Source organism: Podarcis gaigeae (assembly GCF_964106915.1).
Source record: "Podarcis gaigeae genome assembly, chromosome: 4".
Lineage (NCBI taxonomy): Eukaryota > Metazoa > Chordata > Lepidosauria > Squamata > Lacertidae > Podarcis > Podarcis gaigeae.
In genome coordinates, this window is record NC_139677.1 from 32530891 (window position 1) to 32555023 (window position 24133).

The following is a 24133-nucleotide window of genomic DNA, read 5'->3' on the forward strand; positions in this document are numbered from 1 at the left end:
TGGGTAGAAACTACAGTTCTCCTCCATATACCTACCCAAGATACTCTCTGGATGCACAGCTCAATTTGCCATCAAGTCAATTAAATTGGTGGTTACAACAGAGAGGGTCTTCTCAGTGGTGGCCCCCTGGTAATAGAACAGCTTTCCCATAGAGGCTAATCTGGAACCTTCTTTACAGCACCTGCTGAAGACCATTTTATTTACACAGGCCTTTTAAATTTGTATTTTAAGCCAAACTAAAAAGTATTTACTCTGTCCTCACTAGGGAAAGTTTTATGTTGTTATTTTTACTGTGCTGTTTTAAGAATTCTATTCTGTATTTTTAGATATTGCATGATTGTTTTGTAAGCCGTACATAAAAATGTATTGAGGGCCGGTCATATGGATTAATAATGAAAATTAGGGATGGGGGAGAAATCTGATTCAGTTTGCATTCAAAGGCAAACTAAAATTCACACTTGTCCAAATCTTGAAATGCAGTTCCTTCAGCCAAGCAATGTCTACAAAAATCTATATACTGGAGTAAAAATGCTACATATTGGTGAAAATAGCTCACAAAAATCCATTATTTTAGGGGAAACCACTTTGCAAGAATATTACATAGTAGGCAAAATTGCTTACAAACATGTTTAATAGCAGAAATGTGGATGAACATGCTGATGAATTTTCACAAGGATTTCTTTTTATTAAAAAATGCAAATGGCTGTGGAAATGTGGAGAATTTAGGGATGGGGAAGAAAGGGAAACAGAATCCAAAATGACAGATTAGCTCAGGCTTCCTCAAACTAGGCCCTCCAGATGTTTTGAGATTACAATTCCCATCTTCCCTGACTACTGGTCCTGCTGGCTAGGGATCGTGGGAGTTGTAGGCCAAAAACATCGGGAGGGCCGAGGCTGAGGAAGCCTGGATTAGCTCATCCATTATAAACAACACCTACAGGCAGCTGCCACTTCCAGAATATAAAAAAATGCACTACAAACAAAAGCATTTTAGCCCCTTCAATATTATTTTGCATTATTTTATTACTATTTATTAGATTTGTTTACCGCCCTATACCTGCAGGTCTCAGGGCAGTTCCCAAGATAAAAATCACAAGATAAAACCAGAAAACACATAATCAAAATAAAAACAACCCAATAACCCCCACCAACTCACCCAAATGTGGTATATGGTTGGTGCCAGTCTGGCACCGGAATATACAGATTGTTTACATCCATGGTTTATCTGTCATTGTAGTATCTAGTGAATATGAAAAGAATGAACTTCTGTCCAGTTGAAGCGACTCAACAGTTTAAACTACCAGATGACATGTAGTCACGATAAGCATTCCTCACCCTATGGAGGCTGTGGTTAATGTGTCAGAAGGCTACTTCCTGCACCAAGCATAAAACCACAAAGCCCAGCATTTATATGATTGTGATCAGGTAAAATGTTGTGTGCTTGCCCCCTGCAGACTGCTGTTGAAGCTGGAAATGGGTGCAATGTGAATACAACAATCTCTCATCAAGAGGAAAGTTAAACTGCTTGCTATAGAGAGTAGGGAAACTAATTGACTTGTTTCATCCCAGACAATGGATTATAATCCCATCCTTGAACCTTGCCCCAGCTATTCAGACTCCTGTTCCCTGCACCAGCCTTCAATTTCTTTTCTCCGATGGCAGGGTTGCCATGTGTCCTCTTTTTCCAGGACAGGTCCTCTTTCTCTCAGGTATGTAACATTAGAGATGTCATAGCAACCCATAGTTAAAAGTAGAAGTCAGAAAATGTGTCCTCTTTTTTCGCACTTCAAAATATGGCGACCCTACCAATGGGGCTTTGGAGTGCTGTAGTACGTATATGTACAGAGAGCGAAAAATGGGCAAGTGAAAAAGGCTTGCAGCTTGAAGTGGCAATATGGAATACCTCCTAGCGAGTAAACCCTATCAGCAGCCACCTTCCTACTTGAAAATCAGACAGGAGAGTTGGTACAGTACTTGATAACTGTAGAAAATTTAGTCATTCTCTGCATACTTGATACAGCACCAAGGTATTATTGCAACCAAGTATAATACTATTTGTGGAACGTGGGTGGCGCTGTGGGTTAAACCACAGAGCCTAGGACTTGCCAATAAGAAGGTCGGTGGTTCGAATCTGGCAGGAAGGTAAATGCCGTTTCCGTGCACTGCTCTGGTTTGCCAGAAGTGGCTTAGTCATGCTGGCCACATGACCCAGAAACTGTACGCCTGCTCCCTCAGCCAATAAAGCGAGATGAGCGCAGCAACCCCAGAGTCGGTCATGACTGGACCTAATGGTCAGGGGTCCTTTACCTTTACCTTTAAAATATTCAATAAATCTGAAGACAGACAGCTAATCCACTGTGGTTTATTGTAGCTCCTTATCAGATTCAGCAACATGTAGTTTTAAAAGTGAGATAACAAACCAAGGCAACATATATTATATTTCTACAAATATCTTGTTCCCACCCAGCGTGTCTTTTGAAAGTAAAAATAGCACCACAGTTGGAGTGTGTGCACACAGATGCAGACATTTATTTTTTGGAAATATCTATAGACTGAAGTTTCATTAAAAAATACAGCAAGGCAATATACAGTGCATAAAATTACTATAAGATTTTTTTAAAAAAATCATTATAAACACCATTGGGAAAAAATCAATAAATACAGGTTGGTAAAAATAATTTCACATTGCAAAGGCTTGTTTGAATATTACAATTTTAGGAGAAGTATAAAAGAAGGCAGGAGCGTTTCCTGCCGATCCTCTCTTGGCAAGGAGTACCACAGGACAGAGTCTGCAACACTGAAGGCAGCAAACCTATGAATGACATCTGTGACAAAATATTCTCTATTGAGTCCTAAGTTGAGTTGGCTTCCAGAGAGTGCTGCATCTACTTAAAGATCACACGGTATATTTTCTGACGCATTTTGTTTTGGGGATATGAGACACAAAACTTCCCAAATATAGCCACTCTAATTGCAAACAGTCAGCAGCCTGTAGCAACATCTTGTTCTAAAGGGACTCTGATATAAAGCTAGTAGCCTTACTAAGATGAAACCTGAGTGAAGCCCATCAGGGGTGGCTGAATTGGTCATGCTCTGTCCCGGAATGTACATCTCACAAAATAGTTGGTTCCTTCATTGAGGAGGGCTTAGCAGGCATCGCATAGCGGAGCTTCTTCCAAAACCTGGAATTCAAAGCGAGTGACTTCTCTTCTTTCCATTTCACCACGTGGCTTGGTGAAAGAAGTTTCAAAGACTTGGGCAAGAAATCAAAGTCACGTATAGGCATATATTCGATTAGTATCACTTTAATGTTCTTTTCAACCAAGGCCTTGTAAAGCCCGGTTTCAAGTTCAAACATGACTTTGTCGGAGATGTAGTTCTTACTCAGTATGATGATTAATCTTCTACTCCTGTCAATATATGACTGGACATCATCGACAGCAGCTGCAGGCAGAAGAGGGAGCAGTTATAATGGAAACATCTGAAATAGCATTGGTCTATTAATACATTACATGAATTACAAACATGAGAGGCCTGTGGAAAATATTTGAAATATTTTAGTTGATATTTTAGATTGTAAAATGCTATTTTATCTATTGATTTGTTTTACCTTGTGGGCTTATAGCCGAATAAAGTATTATCCTATCCTGTGGAAATGTGCTAATGCTGTCTCTTCTGCCACAAAGCAGCATGGAAAAGCTTGAAGTGAATTATTTTTAATTTTAGAATACAGATTATGTATATATTGTGTGTGTGTGTGTGTAAAAATATAACTATATAACTATGGGTCGTATCACATTTTACAGCTGGAGAACACTGAGGCACAATAATAAGTGACTAGCCCACAATTAGTCAGCGAGTTCATGACAAAGATTTATTTAGCAAAATTTCCAGTAAACGGCAATAGTGAGCGATTCTGAGCATGTGCAGAATGTCTTTCACTCACAACCAAGCAATTTCAGCCTCCTCCCCCCCCATCCCACACTTAGAATTAAGAATTTAAAGTCAGAAGTCCATTTTCAACTAAGAAGTCTATTTTCAGCATCAGGACAGAGTCCTGGGGTCAAAGAAGAAAAAGGCAGGTTGCAAATACTTTAAAGGACACCATCCGTTTTCTTTTGCCCTTGATGAACTCTGCACAACTCTAATGTGATGTTCTGAGGTCTCTGAGAAACTGTGAGGAAATGACTTCTACGAAGGCAGGAAGGCATGTGGGCATGTAAACGGCAGAACCTGATACCTGGTCTGCAATACTATCAGAAGCAACTGATTCTTCCCTTAAATCAACACCACTTGTTAACCAAACGATAAAACCGTCACCTACTATGGTCACAGATTCTTGTTTGGCACAGAGCAATAAACCACCAGCACTGCTCTCCAGCAAAATAAACATCTGTGTCACCCTTAATGGTAACAAGGCCAAGGACTCACCCCTTCTCTGGTAGGTTTCCCTCCCCCTTCCGTTACAGAAGGACAAGATATTACATCCCCCCCCCCCCCCCGATAACAAACATTTCAGCTAGCAAGGCACTCTCCCACCTCCAAGAGGAGGCGACCCATTGGCCAGTATGAATTGAAGCAGCGGGCGGGAGCTTGAGCCGGCTGCCCAGGTGGCCAAGGCCAGCCACCCGGTAAAAGGGCTAAGCGTCCATTTTTCCTCAATCTGAAAAGCGCCTTAGAATAATGCAGCAGAAAGAAAAGGCATTTCTCTGCTCCAGAATTTTAATATATCTGTCAGATCTAATGTTGCAGGGGACTCCTGTCTGTCAAAATTGATAATGCTGGGTGGTCCAGCTCTGTATATGGTGGTTTCATATGTCCAACGTTCTCTCTGGACCTCAAGGACGATGGGGGAAGTAATGTGAATCAAAAACCAATAGCAGATAGTTGAAAACATACAAGCTGGTAAGGCTATTTCTTCCAGCAAGAAATAGTTCAGGTCCAGACTTCTAAAATGATTGGTTCCCTTGGCAAAACATGAGTAAAGGGGACAATATTAAGTCATCCCTCACCCATGCAGTGCAAATGGTTTTGTTTTCATTCCTTTGTAGATGCAAGCTGTTCATTTCCAAACAACTCAGCATGCACAAAGATGAGTTTGGCTGCTTAGTCATGCAGCCCATAAGGTAGAAAAAATATAAATTAACTTGACCTTGAATTGTGAAAATACTGAAGTCAGTTGGATCCAAGTCAGAGTTCAAAAACTTCAGGGAAGTTTTTAATATGTAATGCTGTACTGTTTTTAACACTGATTGGGAGCCGCCCAGAGTGGCTGGGGAAACTCAGCCAGATGGGCGGGGTATAAATAATAAATTATTATTATTATTATTATTATTATTATTATTATTATTATTCATTACAAATCTGAAAATTATGAGCAACTAGATTTGACTTATAAATAGATTAACAGATTTCTTCTAACATAACTGCTCAAGTACACCTTGCATGGCTAAATTCTGCTACAAAACACCCCTCATTTTAGTATGCATTTTAGTTTTTCAAAAAAGAATCAGGGTTAACACCCATGAAAAGTGGTTATTGGTGCTGTCCTTTAAAGCCCTAAATGGCTTTTGCCCTGTATACCTGAAGGAGCATCTCCATCCTCATCGTTCAGCCTGGATACTGAGATCCAGCTCCATGGGCCTTCTGATGGTTCCCTCATTGTGAGAAGCGAAATTACAGGGAACCAGTGGCACCCGCTCTGTGGAACACCCTCCCATTAGATGTCAAGGAAATAAACAATTATCTGACTTAGGAGACATCTGAAGGCAGTCCTGTATCAGGAAGTTTTTAAGGTTTGTTGTTTGCTGTGTTTGATGTTTTAATTTGTTGGAAGCTGCCCAGAGTGGCTGGAGCAACGCAGTTAGTTCGGTGGCATGTAAATATATTATTATTATTATTATTATTATTATTATTATTATTATTATTGACAATTTTTGCATATTGTCAAAAACTACTCAGTAAGACAGTTACAACACATCCACCTACCTCCTCCAGGAGAGATATCCCGTTCAAAGATACACAGTTTGTATCCAAAATGTTTTTCTAATATTGTGGGCAATATGTTCAGTGCAAATTTTCTCTCTTCATCACATATGGGTACACAGTCTTTCAGGTAAGACACAAATGCATCATATATTTTTCCATCTGGAAAAAATTAATTCACCCGTGAAGTATTTATGTGTTCTTTCTATTTTTAAAAAGACATTCCTTGTGCAATTACTGGAACTAATTGTGCACCTCCTGCATTTCTTGAAGGTAGCAACTTATCCTTCATTCCATGCAGCCTAATAAACTGAAAGGTCATTCCCGTCGCTACCGGGGAATGCTACAACAGAAAAGCTTAAAAAGCAAATACAACCCTGTCTGCCTCCCCAACCAAGACCTACAAAATTCATTTTTGCTCAGGCAAAACAGCTCACCACCCACCCCACCCTAAACCAAACCTTACTATGTTTTACCTCCAATCGTTTCATCCTTCCCTGTGACATCTCTGTACAATAAAACAAGGTCAACTTTGAATATCACAGACAGAACGACCACAAGAACAGACACAAGGGAAAGCAAGACCACTGCGATAATTCCAGGGGTAAAGACCCGCAAGGGTAAGTCTCGATTCGTTTCTGGAAAACAAAAGGAGGCAACACATGATTGAGACAGAGCCCTCCAAATAGGTACTCTTCTCAAGAAAAACTGCAATAAGTCTATCTCAAGGGTAGCCAACATACCCCTCCCGCCACAGTGTTGCTTCACTACAGTTCCCATAATCCCCCTGGCTGAGGCTGATGGGAACTGGAGTTCAACAAAATCTGCAGGGAACCACATTGGGGGCCCCTGGTCTATAACCATGTCGGAACACTCTGCTATTAAGTGTTTGGCCAGTATGTTTTTAGGCAGAAAAAGGGATAACGCATGTTGGTCTATAATGATGCCAGAACACTCTGCTATTAAGTGTTTGGCCAGTATGTTTTTAGGCAGAAAAAGGGATAACGCATGTTGTCGTGCCTCTTGCTTCTGCCCCAAGGTGTAAGAAGGATCCTATGATCTAAGCCCTGTTTAGGGAAGTTTTTTGTGTTTTTAATGTTCTGTTGGGAGCCGATCGGAGTAGCTGGGGAAACCCAGCCAGATGGGCAGGGTATAAATAGTATATTATTATTATTATTATTATTATTATTATTATTATTATTATTTGATGATGATTATCTATCCTCAATTCGTGAGCTCATGCTTCGTCTGCTCTCAAGTTCTAACAAACTGAGCCCCATGAAATCCATTTGTTCTTATTCATTTACAGTCAACATCCAAGAGGTGACCAAAGCGCCCCCCCCCAAAAAAAAAATAACCCCCATGTTTGTTGAGATAATGGGATTGTGAGGAGGAGCATTTGGAAGAGAGTGGTGGGTGCTTAACACTTTACTCCCTCCCCACCAAATCTTCCTGACAAGCTGTCTCCACAGCAAGACTGCAGGAGTCAAAACGTCCAGCTGGGGGGAAAGCATGTCTATTACAATCTCAGACCAAGATCGGCAAGAAAAAGTAGCAGCCCTGTATGTATTTACCACTACAAACATTGACCTGTGCTGAGAGATCCGGCACTAGTCTTTTTCCTGGATCACACCAACACCAGGATGCTAGATCCAATCAGGGAACTATCACCAATTTTGTCAGCTAAGAGAGAAAGCCGCGGGCAGAAACATAGAATCATAGAATTGAACAGCTGGAAGGGACCACAAAGGTCATCCAGTCCAACCCACTGCAAGGCAGTGATTTTTGGCCCAGCATGGTGCTTGAACCCACGACCCTGATATTAAGGGTCTCATGCTCTACTGACTGAGCTACCCTTGCCGTTGCTATTTCCCACTTCCTTTCAAATAAGGTAAAACTAATTCTAAAAGAAGGGAGCACTCAATTGAAACAGAAATACTAAGTACTGCAGTGCTGCACAAATTGTTGTACTATCAACAATTTGAAGCCCCCAGAGGACTACTTCTTAGGCTTCCACACAAAAGCTCTGGTTTTTCTTGCATAAGTGCTTTGCACTTCCATTGTATCTGGTCCACAGATGGGCCCCAGTTAATATTCTTTGTGGGTGCCAGGCATTAGATTAAAACCATACAGTACCTTTCTGCAGTGTAACTATTTGCCTTCCAGTGTAACCAGCTGCCACAAAATTGCAGGTGTATGAAAAATTGATGTCCGCCTCTTTAACGCTCTTGATCCACAACTGCTTCAAAGAATAGTTTTTCCCTTCTTCTTGACTGTTAGAAGAAAAGAAAAGAATGCGAGACATCTTTCATCGGTCAGCTTGATTCTTGTAATCTAATTTCAGGATACAAATCTTCAACGGCAGATCACTGAAGAAAGTCTTAGAATCATAGAATTGTAGTCCAACCCCCTGGAATGCAGGAATCTCAGATCAAGAATCCATAACAGAAGAAGTGCCCTTTGTGACTGAAGAACACAAGGAATGCAGTGTGCTACAGTAATTATATGAGAAATAAGCCACCCTCTCCAACTAAATAAATCTTCTCATTGCAGCTTCATTGGGTACTTCCAAACTAGAGGCTGTGCCCAATATTAGTAATGATCAGAGTAGACAGGTTGAAACAAATGGACCTGATTAACTTGGGTCCATTAATTTCAAAGGGCCCACTCTCAATATGATTAATGTTGGCTACAACCCTAGATATTTAGTGTGGCTTTTCTATGATTCCTTCAGTCACTATTTATGGGTGAAGTTCTGTCATGCAGAGGGATGATCCTATCATAGTTCACACAATCTTTGCAAGGCACTGCTTTATAAACCCTTTTTATGATCTTTTATTTAGCCTGAGCATGTATTTATGGACTTTTTTTAAAAAAACCAACCTATATACCACCTGTTTTGGACTGCTTACAAACTATACATTTAAAGCGAGAATCCTGAGAATTGTTAATGGTTCTGGGAATTGCAGCGCTGTAAGGGAGTAAAGTACAGTTTCCAGGATTCTTTGCAGGGTGAACATTTGATTTATATGTGCTTTAAATGTACGGCGTGTATGCCGTCGTATTGCCATTTCCAGGCAAAATGGAAATACAGAATATTACATACAAAGTCCAAAGTAAAACAAAAACACTTAAAACCCACAATGGTTAACATCACAAGCTGGAAAATGCCAAGCTGAAGTGAGAGAGGTCTAGTGAAGTAACACCATTCAGGGATAGCCAATACGGCATCCTCAAGTTGTGGTTTGACTACAACTCCCATCATTCCTTATCACTGGCCATGCTGGCCCAGGGCTGATGGAGTTGTAGTTCAATAACATTGGATGGGAAACATGAGATACCGCTGCCACAATGCTATAATATTGATTTTTTAAAAATCCTTTTCAGTATTGATGCTGTTCATTTTTTTTTAATCTTTTTGTAAACCACTTTGAGGTTTTTTTGTTTGTTTTCATAATCAAGCATTGTACAAATTTATTGAAAGAAGAATAAGAAGAAAAAGGAAAAAGAAGAAGTGTACCTTATCCAATCCAAAGACAGAGGGGAATCTATAACATGCCAAACCAGTTCACAGATAATGCAGACAATATGAACATTAAAGAAAGGTGGAAGAGACAGTGAGAGGAATGCAATAAACATAAATAGGCAGATAGTTGCAGAGAAGAGCGCAAAATTGAAAGCGATAATTTTGTTGTGTTATGCACCTTCCCAATCCTCTAGACACTTGGTTGAATCCAGGCTCAGGCTAAAGGTAAAGGGGTTGTGGCGTTCATCTCACTTTGCTGGCCGAGGGAGCTGGTGTACAGCTTCTGGGTCATGTGGCCAGCATGAGTAAGCCGCTTCTGGCGAACCAGAGCAGCGCATGGAAACGCTGTTTACCTTCCTGCCAGAGCAGTACCTATTTATCTACTTGCACTTTGATGTGCTTTTGAACTGCTAGGTTGGCAGGAGCAGGGACGGAGCAACGGGAGCTCACCGCGTTGTGGGAATTCGAACTGCCGACCTTCTGATCGGCAAGTCCTAGGCTCTGTGGTTTAACCCACAGCGCCACCTGCATCCCATAGGCTCAGGCTAGCTACACACTAACCCATTTGTAGCACAAAAAATGTAGTTTTTCGTCAATCTGGAACAATCCATGTAAACGTCCTGCTTTCAATCTAAACTGATTCTAGATCCTGCCATGGACACGGCTGGCTATTAAACACCAGTTTGTGTCTGTCATACAAAGAAGCCCTATGGTTATATTTTATTTTAGCTGGTTAGGTAAGAATGCAAGGCAGAGAGCACAAGAAATCACAACATGCCAAAATGCCAAGGATTGCACTATATAAACATTGATACACAGTATTTTTCTACCAACATTACTTACTAATGGTATTCCATTTCACATGGCAAGTCGTTGTCCTCACAGCGACCTATCATGTCATCTTGGTGTGACCAATAAAGCAGAAAGTCTCCAACTACATTGTTAGAGTAACCTAAAAAAGCTGTGCAGTTGAGGATTTCCTTTTTACCTAAGCAGAACATGTTTCAAAATTAATAATTTAGGGGGCCTTTAATAAATACACCCAATTGTTATTAAAGCGGAAATGATTGCCTAATTTGTTTTTATTTATTTGTGAAATTTCTGGCCCACCTTCCACTATGTAGGCCCAGGGCAGGAATACAAACATTCCCAAAACTATACAACTAAAACCCCACAGGGTGGTATCTAGCTAAGTCATACTCAGAGCAGCGTTTCCTCGATGACAGTGGTTTAAGTTCAACCACATTGTGCTCACAGCAGACCCATTGAAATTAGTGGACTTAAGTTTGTCATGTCCACTGAATTCAATGGGTCTACTCTGAATATAACTAACAACCCACACCTTAAAAGTAAAGAGTCCTCCAGCTGCATCAAAACAAGCAATAAACAATACCAGCTGAACGGCTCCATTAAAATCCTCACCCTTTCCCAAAGGCCTGGGAACAGTTGCTTTGCTTCCAACTCCCATTATTTTGTAGTCCTATATTAAGGTTTTAAGGGTGTTTGCTAAAGTTTTTTTTCAAGATTTCAGAAGGATATTGCCTCATGAGGAAACTGCCGTGGGTTGCCATCTACCACAGAGATGGAAGTGATATGCATTGTTCGGTTAAATATGCAGTTAAAAGTCTCCCATAAGCTTCTTGTGCAGATAACAGCTATGAAAACTTGCACTCTACAGGGCCAACCAAAGTGATGAATGAATTGTAAATAAATAATAATGGTTTGTTTATGTTATGGCAGTTTTGTGTTTCAAATCAACATAAGTCACTTTCAATTTATTTTGTAAAAAAATTCTACCTGTAATAAATGCATGCATGCATAATATGCAATAGGCAGGCCACAAGGTTCATGAAATACATCTACTCTGTCGCCACAGTGTATCTCAGGATGTAATGTCTTAACCATCTACACATTTTGGGACAAATGTGGCAATGCCTGCTGTCTTCACTTGCACACCACACAACCGGCCCACACAACCACACACACTTACACAACAAGCCTTAGAAAACATTCTCTCATTTTAGAGAAAGGAAGAGGTACCTATTTCCGTTAGGATGGTATAACTTTCGGATCCAATTAGCCCAGGCTTTGTGATTTCCTCAAGACCTTGGGGATGCAAAACAGCACATTACTTAAGCCACCCTTTCCCCTAGCAGTTCAGTCTAATGTTGACATATTTGAAATTGTGTGAAATAATATTGTTGCTATAATTGTTGTTATATGATTTGAAAGTAATATTATTATCATCATCATCATCATTATTCACATAAATCCAGGGTTGACAAAAAGTGCCTGATAGGAACCTGTCAGCTTACAGAGTGTTGATGCAACAAAGCAAATCCCCTGTGTTGCAGAACAGACAAAACTAGACCAACCAGAAGCAACACGCAGCTAATAAAGAATGAGCAATAATCAATAATAATGTAGTGTTTCACAATAACAAATAGTACATACGTGATGTTTCAAAGTACAGTAGTACCTCGGGTTTCAAACACTTTGGGTTACAGACTCAGCTAACCTCGGGTATAGTACCTCGGGTTAGGAACTTTACCTCAGGATGAGAACAGAAATCGCGCACCGGTGGCAGCGAGAGGCCCCATTAGCTAAAGTGGTACCTCAGGTTAAGAACGGTTTCAGGTTAAGAACAGACCTCTGGAACGAATTAAGTTCTCAACCCGAGGTACCACTGTATGTTAAATCAAAACAGTAAGCATAACCAGTCAATATAACAGAACATCGTGATTAAGGTCAGATGCCTTTAAACAGTCAATCAATGTCCTGTAAAAAAGCGTTGACAGGTGCTCCAGCAGAAAACAGAAGAACAGTTTTTCCGGATATACGCACTGTTTTGAAGATGAATCTTCATCAGCGATTAAAATGTCTACCTACAGGTACATCAAATAACAAAGGATCAGCAGACACTGGTACGTGTAAAGGCTGCTGATCCTTTGTTATTTGATGTACCTGTTGTTGTTGTTTTTTAGTCGTTTAGTCGTGTCCGACTCTTCGTGACCCCATGGACCAGAGCATGCCAGGCACTTCTGTCTTCCACTATTTTTTTGTGCACCTATGTGGCCTTAATTGCTATGCACTTGTTTAAAGGCATTTGACCTTAATCGTGATGTTCTGTTATAGTGAGTGGTTACGCTTACTATTTTGATTTAATGTACTTTGAAACACCACGTACGTACTATTTGCTATTGTGAAACACTACATTATGATTGATTATTGCTCATTCTTTATTAGCCGTGTGTTGCTACAGAGTGTTGATGGCAGCTGAGCCTACAGAGAGGAGGCAGAGGGTCTCCAGAAACCAAAAGTTAGGCAGACTGTAGGCCCCTGCCATGTATTATCCACACAAAATGGCCTCCACTATAACCGCAAGCCCCAGCTCCCTTGCTGTTTTCACACATGGGAGACCCTAAAAATCAAATACTGAGTAAACAGCAGCATTGCTAAGCACTTAAAAGATTCAGAGCACAGCCACGTGCCACAAATGGGCATAAAATTGACACCTGCTAATATGTATAGGAGCTCCTGGGTAAGTTGAGATTTAACGGGTTTAATGCAAAGCAAACTACCGTCCTATTTTTCGCTCCGCCTCTCACCTTCTTCCACTGTTAGTCCTATTGTTTTGGTAGCATTGTATCTCTTTCCTGCATGAACAAATGTCTTCACGCATGTGAAGTTTCCAGAATCTCCCGTTGTTAGCTCATCGATAGACCACTCCTCCTTTGTTTGAGGGAGCTTCCTGCAGTCCTGTTTAAAGTGGAGATGTTCCAAAAGGTGTCTTAGAAGCAGCATAAAACTTCAAAATACAGTACATGAACAAGTACGCAAACAATGTGGTGAGCCATTCCCTCCCCTTCCATTCTGCCTTCATTATCTTGCTCTAAAGAAACCATGGGTAGGCAACCTAAGGCCCGGGGGCCAAATCTGGCCAAATCGCCTTCTCTATCCAGCCCGCAGACGGTCCAGGAATCAGCATGTTTTTACGTGAGTAGAATGTCTCCTTTTATTTAAAATGCATCTCTGGGTTATTTGTGGGGCATATGAATTTGTTCATTCCCCACCCCCAAATATACTCCGGCCCCCCACAAGGTCTGAGGGACAGTGGACCGGCCCCCTGCAGAAAAAGTTTGCTGACCCCTGAGTCTAAACTGCTTGTCATGATAAATATTTCCTCACAACCTTATAGTTAGTTGTGTGCAGTGCTTTTTTCTGGAAAAGGAAGGGGAAACTCACCACAAAGTTTGTTTGTTTGTTTGTTTGTTTGTTTGTTTGTTGCAGATCCAGTAACAGTGCCACCCCTACCCCCACCCCACCCCAATTCCCAGGCAGTGACTAAATGTAAGATGTGATTAATAAACTGGATAAGAAATGGCCACAACTTTATTGATTACAGATATAGGTGGATTTTGGGGCGCATATCCGTTCCAGCCCTCCAGCCCCGCCCCCGACAAAAATGAGTTACTATTTAATTTTTTAAAAGGTAAAGGAACTCAATTTCCAGAGAAAGCTGTGTTAATAAATACCTTGTACCATGTTATCTTGGCAACATTTGCCTTGTGGTATGTATCATTGCATTTCAGTTGATAGGTTCTTCCAAGAATTCCATGTATAGCAGATGACACGTGGTTGGCATTGAAGCAACTTGTTCTACTTCTTTGGAGGACGATCAAAGACCATTTCTTTGGATTGTGTTTTCCATTGCTGAGAGGAAGGAAGAAGCGTGTGTGTGTGTTAAGGTGGCTTTCTATATTTTCTTGCATTTATATCCCGCTTTCCTTCTATGAGTGAACCCATCAAGGCCAGCCCAAGGCATATTTTGACACCTGAGGCAAACCACAAAATGGCGGCCCTCCCCGGCTAGTGGAAAAGGGGTGAGTGAAGATCTACATCAGGAACAAGGGTGTGAGGAGACCAGCAGCACCTCCTATTTGCCAAGAACCTGCTGTAGAGGTGGCAGTTGGGGAGGTCACCAAGGAGGCGGCAGATCCGGGCTCCAAGGAGCACACCACAGGCAGCGCAAGTGAGAAATGTATTCCTTGAAGGCAGGGTAAACTGCTCCTGCAGATCCTGCTCCCTAGGTCGTTCCATCATGCCTCATGGGGTGGGTGAGCCAGCCCTAGAACCCATGACACATTAAAAGCCATTTTCGCATTTTCTCTCACAAGGACAAAACCATATTTGCATATGTAGTGATATGGTTTTTTGGGCAGAGTTCCTGAATAAATCAGGCATTTAGGCCATGGAAAGTAGGAAACCAAAAGCAATGAACCAAAACAAACAAAATAATTCATAAATTAGGTGTTGGGGTGGGTGGGAAATTTGTTATTTTACAATAATAATAAGAATAGTAGTAGTAATGATAATTTTGAGTTATTAGGTTGTTAACAGTCCTGCAATTTCAGATGAAGGGTGGTATAAAAATGCAATGATTGTGATAGCTCATCATTACAATACAGTGGTACCTCGGAAGTCAAACGGTATCCGTTCCAGAAATCCGTTCAAAATGTTCGGAAACCAAGGCACAACTTCCAATTGGCTTCCGGAAGCTCCTGCAGCCAATCGGAAGCCGTGTAAACCACGTTGGACATTCAGGTTCCAAAGAACGTTTGCAAACTGGAACACTCACTGGAACACTCAAGACACAGGATCACATACTCGAGTGAGGTCTCTGTGACCTAATTTGCTACAGCCACAAGATCCAAGGGGTCAGTAAAGGGGGCAGGAAGAAAACAAGCAGCAGCCCAACCCAAGATCTTTGGATAACAGTTACCTAACTTGACTTTCGCTCCTGGGTCATTTTTAGATTTAAAAAAGCCATCTGAAAACTGAATTGATAGATGCCACTGAGAAAATTACGTGGGACTCCAGACGGCCAAATAAAGCATTTTCTATAAGGCAAGGGTAGCCAAAGATGCCTCCCATTTGAGCCCTTCAGTTGCTCAAAACAACCCAGGTCTCTGGCTCCTTAAACTCAGACCTAGGACTCAGCTATACAGCTGCAAACAAAATGTTTTAAGTGTGTTTTAAGTGCAATATGCAATGTGACACCAGATGGCGATGGTGAGCCTTATGGAAAATTCAGTGTATTTTTAAGAATGCTTTATTACAAAAAGCATTTTCAGAGCAGTTTTTTAAGTGTGTAGAGATTCCACCTTAGTCTTCCTGCAACTCACCTGGACTCCCTTCATTACTGACCCTACATTTGGATTATGTTTGGACCTGGACTGATTCCCTAGACCGATTCAACCTCAGTATGTTCTGGTCACTGCTGTACCATCATCCCAGCTCTCATTGGCCAAGAATTTTGGAAAGGAAACTTATGCCTCTCTGTACTGGCACCCAAGCCCTTGAGAGCAACCCTAGACAATAGCATCTATTTGCTTTCAAGCCCTATCATTCACACAGGGGAGTGTTCTGTGTTGTTGCTAGGCAGCAACATCATCAGTGTGTGTATGTGGTACAAAATCAATATCATTTGCTCTGCACATTCAGGACCAACGGGAGATAGCTGGACTTTCCACAGTATGGATTTGGGTGAGGGAGCATCAGTCACAAAAATTCAGAGCAATAAAGAAATAAGATCCAAAATCCATGCCACAATAAACTTGATGGGTCGCCATGCCATGTAAATTTGGGTTTGTGGGTTGCCATCGCAAAAAGGTTGGGAACTAACAGGAGACGATTTTGGCATTAAGCGGTATATAAATGAATAAATAAAATACAGTGGTACCTCGGGTTAAGTACTTAATTCGTTCCGGAGGTCCATTCTTAACCTGAAAGTGTTCTTAACCTGAAGCACCACTTTAGCTAATGGGGCCTCCTGCTGCTGCCAGGCCGCCGGAGCACGATTTCTGTTCTCATCCTGAAGCAAAGTTCTTAACCTGAAGCACTATTTCTGGGTTAGCAGAGTCTGTTACCTGAAGCGTATGTAATCCGAGGTACCAGTGTAACTAGTTGCAGAATGGCATCTAAATGGACGCTTCTTGCATTGAGTGTAGCACTAAACCAGAAATCCCCATCTAGCTTTGTTTGAAAGCAGCCATGGGCCTCTTTGGCCCCTGCTGGAGCTAACTGTGCTGCATTAGTTCTGGTACTGGATCCAACCATTCCAGGAACTTCTTACCGCTAAAGTCCTCGTGTGGTTTGTGAGTGCCAGAAGCCAGCTCTTCTATTGGAAACCATGCAGCTGCTGTCACATGTGGATCGCCAAAGAGGTGCTACATAAGCAATCTGCAACGCTCTCAGTCCTGTATTTTGCAGCACATGTCTCTGCCACGCTCACCTTAAGGGTCAAACGGGGTCATCCCCTTGATGATCCAGGAAACATATTGCTTCAAGGAGTTGCCCAACCCAGAATGCATAACAGGAAAAGGCCCGCTTTCGGAAGAGGGGAAGCTGCTAGTGCTTTACTAACTGAGAAGGAAGTGAAGGAACTCACTGTGAGGGCTCTCCTGACATTGTTGCCTTTCACTGATGTTCACAGTGTAGCAAGTCTCACTCCTGCTTTGAAACCACCCCAAGATACAGCTAGTAGCAATGTTGCTGAACTGTCAGCACCAGTTAAAAAAAAAAAAACTGTTCCATTCCGGCTAAAGGGTGGGAAGGCAGTGTGCTGGTGCAACAGCTGGGGACCCCTAAAGCCTTGCCCTGTTGCAGGGCTGGGAAGGGCAAGGGGATAAAAGCATTGATGCCTGCCTTTCTACATAACCAGCCTTTTCTTAGGAACTGGGTGGGGAGGGTGGGAGAGGGAATAGTAGAATCGTAGAGATGGAAGGGGACCACAAGGGTCATTGCAAGTTTTGGAGGGGGAGGTGCCGGTACAGAGTACCACCCCAAAAAAAAGCACTGAGAAGGTTCAAACTCTGGTGTTTCCAGTTACAGCAGGGAGAAAACCCAGCTAGAGGAAAGGCAGCTTCCTATGCTGTCTTTGTGGGACGCGGGTGGCGCTGTGGGTTAAACCACAGAGCCTAGGACTTGCCGATCAGAAAGTCAGCAGTTCGAATCCCCGCGATGGGGTGAGCTCCCATTGCTCAGTCCCTGCTCCTGCCAACCTAGCAGTTTGAAAGCATGTCAAAGTGCAAGTAGATAAATAGGTACCGCTCCAGCGGGAAGGTAAACGGCGTTTCCATGCACTGCTCTGGTTCGCCAGAAGCGGCTTAGTCATGCTGGCCACATGACCCGGAAGCTGTACGCCGGCTCCCTCGGCCAATAAAGCGAGATGAGCGCTGCAACCCCAGAGTCGGCCACGACTGGACCTAATGGTCAGGGGTCTCTTTACCTTTTTACATCTTCTTTACGTGAAAGGAAGACCTGGCAAAACAGGCCAAGGCCTCCAGACATCTCTGTATATACTCCTCTTGGTACGTATTCCACCTACCTGGAATTACACATATAGTTTCCAGTGTCATTCAGCACAGCTGGCCAAAATTCCACGTAGGTCCCGCTCAATTCAGTTCTGTTGTCTCCTTGAATCAATGTCCAATCTCCTCCTCTTTCCTTATACCAGTGCACAGCGTAGCCTCTATCTTGTTCCACCCCAGGACAGCAAATTGAAAAATATTCTCCTTCCGGAATGTTAATGATCGAGCGTATAGGGCAAAGCTGACCTTCAAAGTGTACACAAAGAAACAAATAAATGTGGCCTTTCTTAGAAAACAGGGGGGCAAAAGAGCCCATCTCATTCTTGGAGCTATGCTAACACTAGCCCTGATGTGACCTAGCTTCATGAAACACAGACTGTCGTTCCACCTCTTTGGCCTGACTACTGAGACGGGAAACGGAGGATGCTGGCACTATTCAAACAAAACAAGAAGGCAATGGCAATGCAGCTCTGGCCATGCCCCTGTTTTTGTTTGTAGAGGATCCACAATATCTTGCATGTTTGTGCAATGCAGCATGAAGCTTCTAAGGAAGGAGGGGAAATGCACTAGTGTGCAGAAGATATGGTTAGCAGGGAGGGGTGAAGCTGTGTAGGTGCTTGACAAGTATTTGCAGGTTGTAATGGGTTAGATGAGGACCAATAAACAGGAGAGAGGTGCTGTGAATCAGTAGCACCCACATCCAGGAGGTAGAAGGTGACCCAGTGGCGTAGCGTGGGTTGTCAGCACCCGGGGCAAGGCAAGTAATTTGTGCCCCCTAACCCATGGTATTTGCGCCCCCTTACCCGTGGATTTGCACCCCCTTACCCGTGGATTTGCGCACCCTAACCCTAACCCCCAGATGTTGCGCCCGGTGCGGCCAGCCTCCCTGCACCCCCCACGCTACGCCACTGAGGTGACCTGTTATAGATGCACTTGCACTTCCCCTGAAAGAATAGCTTCATAGTCTGCAGGTAGGGACGCAAGTGGCGCTGTGGTCTAAACCACTGAGCCTCTTGGGCTTGCCAATCAGAAGGTCGGCGGTTCAAATTCCCACAACAGGGTGAGTGCCTGTTGCTCTGTCCCATCTCCTGCCAACCTAGCAGTTCGAAAGCATGCCAGTGCAAGTAGATAAATAGGTACTGCTGCAGTGGGAAGGTAAATGGCGTTTCCATGCGCTCTAGTTTACGTCACGGTGTTCCGTTGTGCCAGAAGCGGTTTAGTCATGCTACCCACACGACCCGGAAAGCTGTCTGTGGACAAACACCGGCTCCCTCGGCCTGAAAGTGAGATGGGTGCCATAACCCCAGAGTCGCCTTTGACTGGGCTACCTTTTACCTAAATTCCACCTTGTCCCTGGAAGTCTATGCAGTCTCTCTTGCCAGATAAGGCTGGTTCATCACTTATAAAGGACCACTAGGGACCGATCCACTGCTCCCTGGGCTTCCTTCTTGCATGAAGGATCAGGCCCTGAACAGCTGGGCCTGCTGATAAATAGTAGCTGGGAGATGAGCCAGATAAGGAACAGCTGGGGAAAGAGACAGCTCTTGAGTGAGGCCTTAGAGTGTTTTCTAACTTAGGAGCATGGGAAGATAGTCGTGGCTATTTACAGTGGTGCCCCGCAAGACGAACGCCTCGCAAGATGAAAAACCCGCTAGACGAAAGGGTTTTCCATTTTTGGAGGCGCTTCGCTAAACGAATTTCTCTATGGGGTTGCTTTGCAAGACGAAAAAATCTTGCGAGTTCCCGCATTTTTTTCTCACTTTTTTCTGCCCTTTCCCTAAGCGCTAAGCCGCTTATCAGCTGTTCCGCTGATAAGCCGCTTCTCAGCTGATCGCTAAAAGCCACTAGACCGCTAATAGCGCTAATCCGCTAAGCTGTCAATGGGCTTGCTTCGCAAGACGAAAAAACCGCTAGACGAAGAGAATCACGGAACGGATTAATTTCGTCTTGCGAGGCACCACTGTATATGCAAGAAGAGAGGGACAGCAGGCATGGACAGCAGATCTACTGATGTACACAAATTACAGGGGTAGCCTGGTTACTGTGATCCACACTCAGATAGCCTCCGGTTTAGCTACTGCAATGCAATGCACTCTACGAGGGGCTGCCCTTGAAGAGGGTTCAGAATTTGCAGCTAGCGCAAAATGTAGCCACCAGTCTCACGTTGGGTCTGATGTTTCAAGACTTCATGGTACCAATCCTCAAAGATCTGTGCTAGCTGCCAGTTAACTACCAAACCCAGTTCAAGGTTTTGGCCCTGACATGTAACTCCCTAAATGCTAATACTACTGCTAATAAACTCCCAAATACCAGAGGGACCCATTTCTCCATACATCAACCTGTCCATGGCTTGAGACCTGCTTGGGAGAGCCAGCTGGCAGGCCCAGGCCCAGGAGGTCTCTAACACACCAGAGGGACTTCTTGGTAACAACCTCACAGTTGTGGAATCCACTGCCCCAAGAGGGTTGGGTGGGTGCCAAAACTCTTTAGGCATCTTCTCATCGGTAGCTCCCAAAGTTGGGTCTCCAGCTGGTTTGGGACTACAACTCCCATCATCCCTAGCTAGCAAGACCAGTGGTCAGGGATGTTGGGAATTGTAGTCTGAAAACAGCTGGAGACCCAACTTTGGGAAACACTGTTCTAATCATTGCCTTTTTCATAGGGCATCTTTATGTAGAAGTAGATAGCTTACGGAAATTGGTTTTACTTTACTGCATCATTTATTTATTTATTGGTTTATATATTGTTGAATGCTGTCCAGAAGATCCTCAGACGAAGGGTGGGATACAAGGTTTTTTTAAAATAAAGTTCGAACTACGCAGGGTGGTTGGAAGGTCAAGCGCACACAACTCAGTATCAAAGGTTAGTCATACCCAAAGAAACCCATTGACTTCAAGTTATTTAAATCCACTTTTTTCAAGGATTCTGCTCTAAGTATCACACCCCACACTGTAATTCCTGAGAAATAAAAATATGTGCTTTCAGTGAAAATGACATTTACCAATAATAGAACCAACACACTGAAGGACAGTGAGATTACTGAGTGACCACTTTGCATTTACAGTTGGTTTTTTAATTAACGTCTGAAAATGTTTCTGGGGAACTTTATATGAAGATCCAGAAACAGTGACTTATCTTCTATACTTGATTGTGTGTGTGTGTGTGTGTGTGTGTGTGTGTGTGTGTGGCTTGCTAAACCTTGTTTAAAGAGAGGAAAAAATCAGTTATACTTACCTAGGCTGGGACAGCTAAGAATCATCAGCAGGAGAACAGACAGATTTCCAACATACATTTCAAAATTAATTTGAGTTGCACCTTCTTTTCTGGAAAAAAAAGAACAGTAAAAACTAGAGGCTTTGATTTTAAAAAGCAGAGTCTGGATTTGCAGGCCGTCTGATTTGTCAGTAGAAGTTTTTATCTAAGGATATGAGTAATATGAGAAACAACTATAACTGGAGGGTTTTAAAAAATGGGAAAGTTATTACTACATAAAAAAAGGAAAATATTTGCATATTTGGGTATTTGGGTATGACTCATTTCGTATTGCTCATGGCTTAATGATTTTGCTGAATACTGTGAATTACTATAACATTCTAAATATGCCTTCTAGACTTTAGAGATTAAGCCCACTGACCTGGAAGCCAGCTGGGTCCTAAAGCTGAAATACTAAACATCAAGTGTATCTACACTGAGGGTTTTTAACGATGCCAGCTCATTATTCTCCCACTTTAAGCTAAATAATTTTCCATGCCACAGAAGTTACATCCTCCCATCTTCTGTCTTATCAATGTCCACACACAGGCTGTGTGGTGCAGTGGTTAGAGTGTTGGACTAGGGACCTGGGAGACCAGGGTTCAAAACCCCACTCAGCCGCGAAGCTCAATGGGTAACTTTGGGCCAGTCACTGTCTCTGAGCCTAATCTACCTCACATGATTGATTTGAGGATGAAATGGGGAGGTGGGGAATTGCACTCCGAGCTCCTTGATGGAAAGTGGGGGGGGGGGGGAATAAAAGAAGGAACCATGCAGAATTAGATATAATTTGCAAAGATGTGCCTGGATCCCAGGACATGACAGCAACAGTCTAGAAGTACCGTTAGCCCCTCTACCTGCTAACTTGGGCTGCTTTCAGACGGTCTCGCTGTTTTTGCCTGAAAAAAGAGAAATCTCAACACACTGCCCTCTATCCCAGTTGACACAACGTCATATCATTTCCCCGCAAAAAAATTGAGAGAAAATAAACACTCAGTAAATATCAGGAGCCTTGGAACCTACCTGGAAACTTTGTGCAAAAGCAAAATCAGTAGAAACGCTCAAATTAGCAAGTTGTCTTGAAGCAACCAATGCAAATCTTTCCTGTTTAAGCAGAAAAAAAGTCCTACTGAGCGCAATGGGTAAGCATGTTTAGGATTGGGGCCGCAGATTTCAATGGGTCTTAATTCCCACCTCCCCACCCCCCCAAAAAAATCCAAAACTGTACAGGATTGCACAGCATTTTGATTGCAAAGCGCACAACACGTCAGCTACTACCATCTAACCGAGATTGCAAGAGGGGGGGAATCGTCCCTGCGAGAACTACGTGCGCCTTACCTTGTGCGAACCAAGCGGGCTGGGGAATGGGGAGTGAACGAGGGAGACGCGGCCAGCTCCTTCCTACCGAAAACTTAGCGCGTAGCTTGGAAGGCAGACATAGCAACAAAAAACAAAACCCCAGCAGCAAAGGGAGAAACGGTTGATTCTCCTCCAAACCGTTGATTTGCGTATCTAGGCGATGCAAGTCGGCAGGGGGCTCCGTGATCAAGGCGTAGGAGGGAAAAGAAAGGATCGGGTCCTAAATCTTTGGGGGGGGGGGTCTTCTTTTTTTAAAAAAAAAAAAAGAAAGAGGCGGCAGTGTTGAGGTTTAGGCTTGCTTGGAAGTCCCGCCCTGTGACCCAGATGCGCGCGTGTGCGCGCAGCAACCGCAGCTGGTTACACGCTAAGGAAAGTACTGGATTCGGGTTGCCCTGCGAAGCGAGGAAATTCCCAGGACGACAGGTTCAACTGCTGCTGCTGCAATGCAAAGAGAAGCGCGCGGCACCTTGGTCTCCTATGCTGGGGCGGTGGGGGGGGGGGAGCCAATGCATTGCCTTCAGTTTCTAGTTAATGCAGGTGTTGCTTTAAACCACACGACGACGCTGTTCTCTTGCAAGCTAGCCAGCAGTTGCTTGTAAGTCTCTTGGAAGAAGTTAACTCCCCAGCCAACTTTAATAAAATAAAATAAAATATTTGGGGGGGGGGATAGTAAACCCTGCCTCACATAATCAATCACATGATGTGGCACACACAAACTATTTGAACAGCAATATCCTTCAATTTTGGGGGTGACCCCTTCAAATATTTTATTAAAGGTAAAGGTAAAGGGACCTCTGACTCTTGGGTTGTGGTGCTCATCTCGCTTTACTGGCCGAGTGAGCCGGCGTACAGCTTCCTGGTCATGTGGCCAGAATGACTAAGCTGCTTCTGGCAAACCAGAGCAGCGCACGAAAACGCCGTTTACCTTCCCACTGGAGCGGTACCTATTTATCTACTTGCACTTTGACGTGCTTTCGAACTGCTAGGTTGGCAGGAGCAGGGACTGAGCAATGGGAGCTCACCCTGTCGCGGGGATTCGAACCGCCAACCTTCTGATTGGCAAGTCCTAGGCTCTGTGGTTTATCCCACAGCGCCACCCATGAGGGAAGGCAAGCGGACCTCAGCCCCTAGGAGTTGGCTCCGATGCCCCCCTCCAGTCGGATTTAGGAGAGCACGGCTAGTTCGATCGCACAGAGTGTCAGAGGGGAGTCAGAACTATTATTTAGAATGGAGCATGCATGCCCGCATTAGTGCCCTAACTGTTCCCCTACCGAAAATGTCACCGCACGGCACTGACCTCTGCCCCCACAATGCTGTCTAAGGGGGCTGGTGGGAGTTGGAGCCCAACAACTTCTAGAAAGCTCCAGGTTGAGAAAGCCAGGGTTAGAGACGAACATTTTGAAAGATCCAGGACAATGTGCAATAATTTGAAAAAGAGGGGACGGAAAATTCCTTCAGAAGTAGAACCATCCCCAACCTCTCTCACCAACAAAGAAATGCAAAAAGCAAATAGTAAAGAGAACCCACACAAGTGACGCTGACACAAAACCCCACACATACACTCAGTAGAAGAATAGAAGCATTGCCACCCAACGCCACTCCTCTCACTGCTCCCCCCCTCCACCTCTTCCCCCCTTTT

General features: G+C 43.4%; 1 protein-coding gene across 3 annotated transcripts; it reads right to left on the reverse strand.

The window, feature by feature from the left end:
• Positions 1–2499: 2499 nt before the first annotated feature.
• IL18R1 (interleukin 18 receptor 1) lies at positions 2500–22973 on the reverse strand. 3 transcript variants are annotated; one of them, XM_083735597.1, is made up of 12 exons: positions 22474–22920; positions 22159–22239; positions 21118–21206; positions 17901–18129; positions 14047–14224; positions 13120–13270; positions 11552–11617; positions 10355–10499; positions 8122–8258; positions 6462–6623; positions 5989–6147; positions 2500–3444 (listed from the first exon to the last, which is right to left on the reverse strand). In XM_083735597.1, the coding sequence occupies exons 3-12, from the start codon at positions 21173–21175 to the stop codon at positions 3113–3115; spliced, it is 1617 nt and encodes a 538-aa protein (XP_083591723.1). In that variant the 5' UTR covers positions 21176–21206; positions 22159–22239; positions 22474–22920; the 3' UTR covers positions 2500–3112. The 3 variants fall into 3 exon arrangements, with proteins under 3 accessions (XP_083591723.1, XP_083591721.1, XP_083591722.1); XM_083735595.1 differs by lacking the exon at positions 22159–22239 and having other exon boundaries at positions 22474–22973; XM_083735596.1 differs by lacking the exons at positions 22159–22239; positions 22474–22920 and adding an exon at positions 21993–22025.
• Positions 22974–24133: the final 1160 nt, after the last annotated feature.

Coding starts and splice junctions, on each gene's coding strand:
- IL18R1 (XM_083735595.1), bottom strand. CDS start 21,175: ATGTATGTTGGAAATCTGTCTGTTCTCCTGCTGATGATTCTTAGCTGT. Junction 13,271..14,046: donor CCAAGATAACATGGTACAAG/GTATTTATTAAC, acceptor CACTTTAAACAG/GACTGCAGGAAGCTCCCTCA. Junction 8,259..10,354: donor TGTGAAATGGAATACCATTA/GTAAGTAATGTT, acceptor TTCTTCTAACAG/TCAAGAAGAAGGGAAAAACT.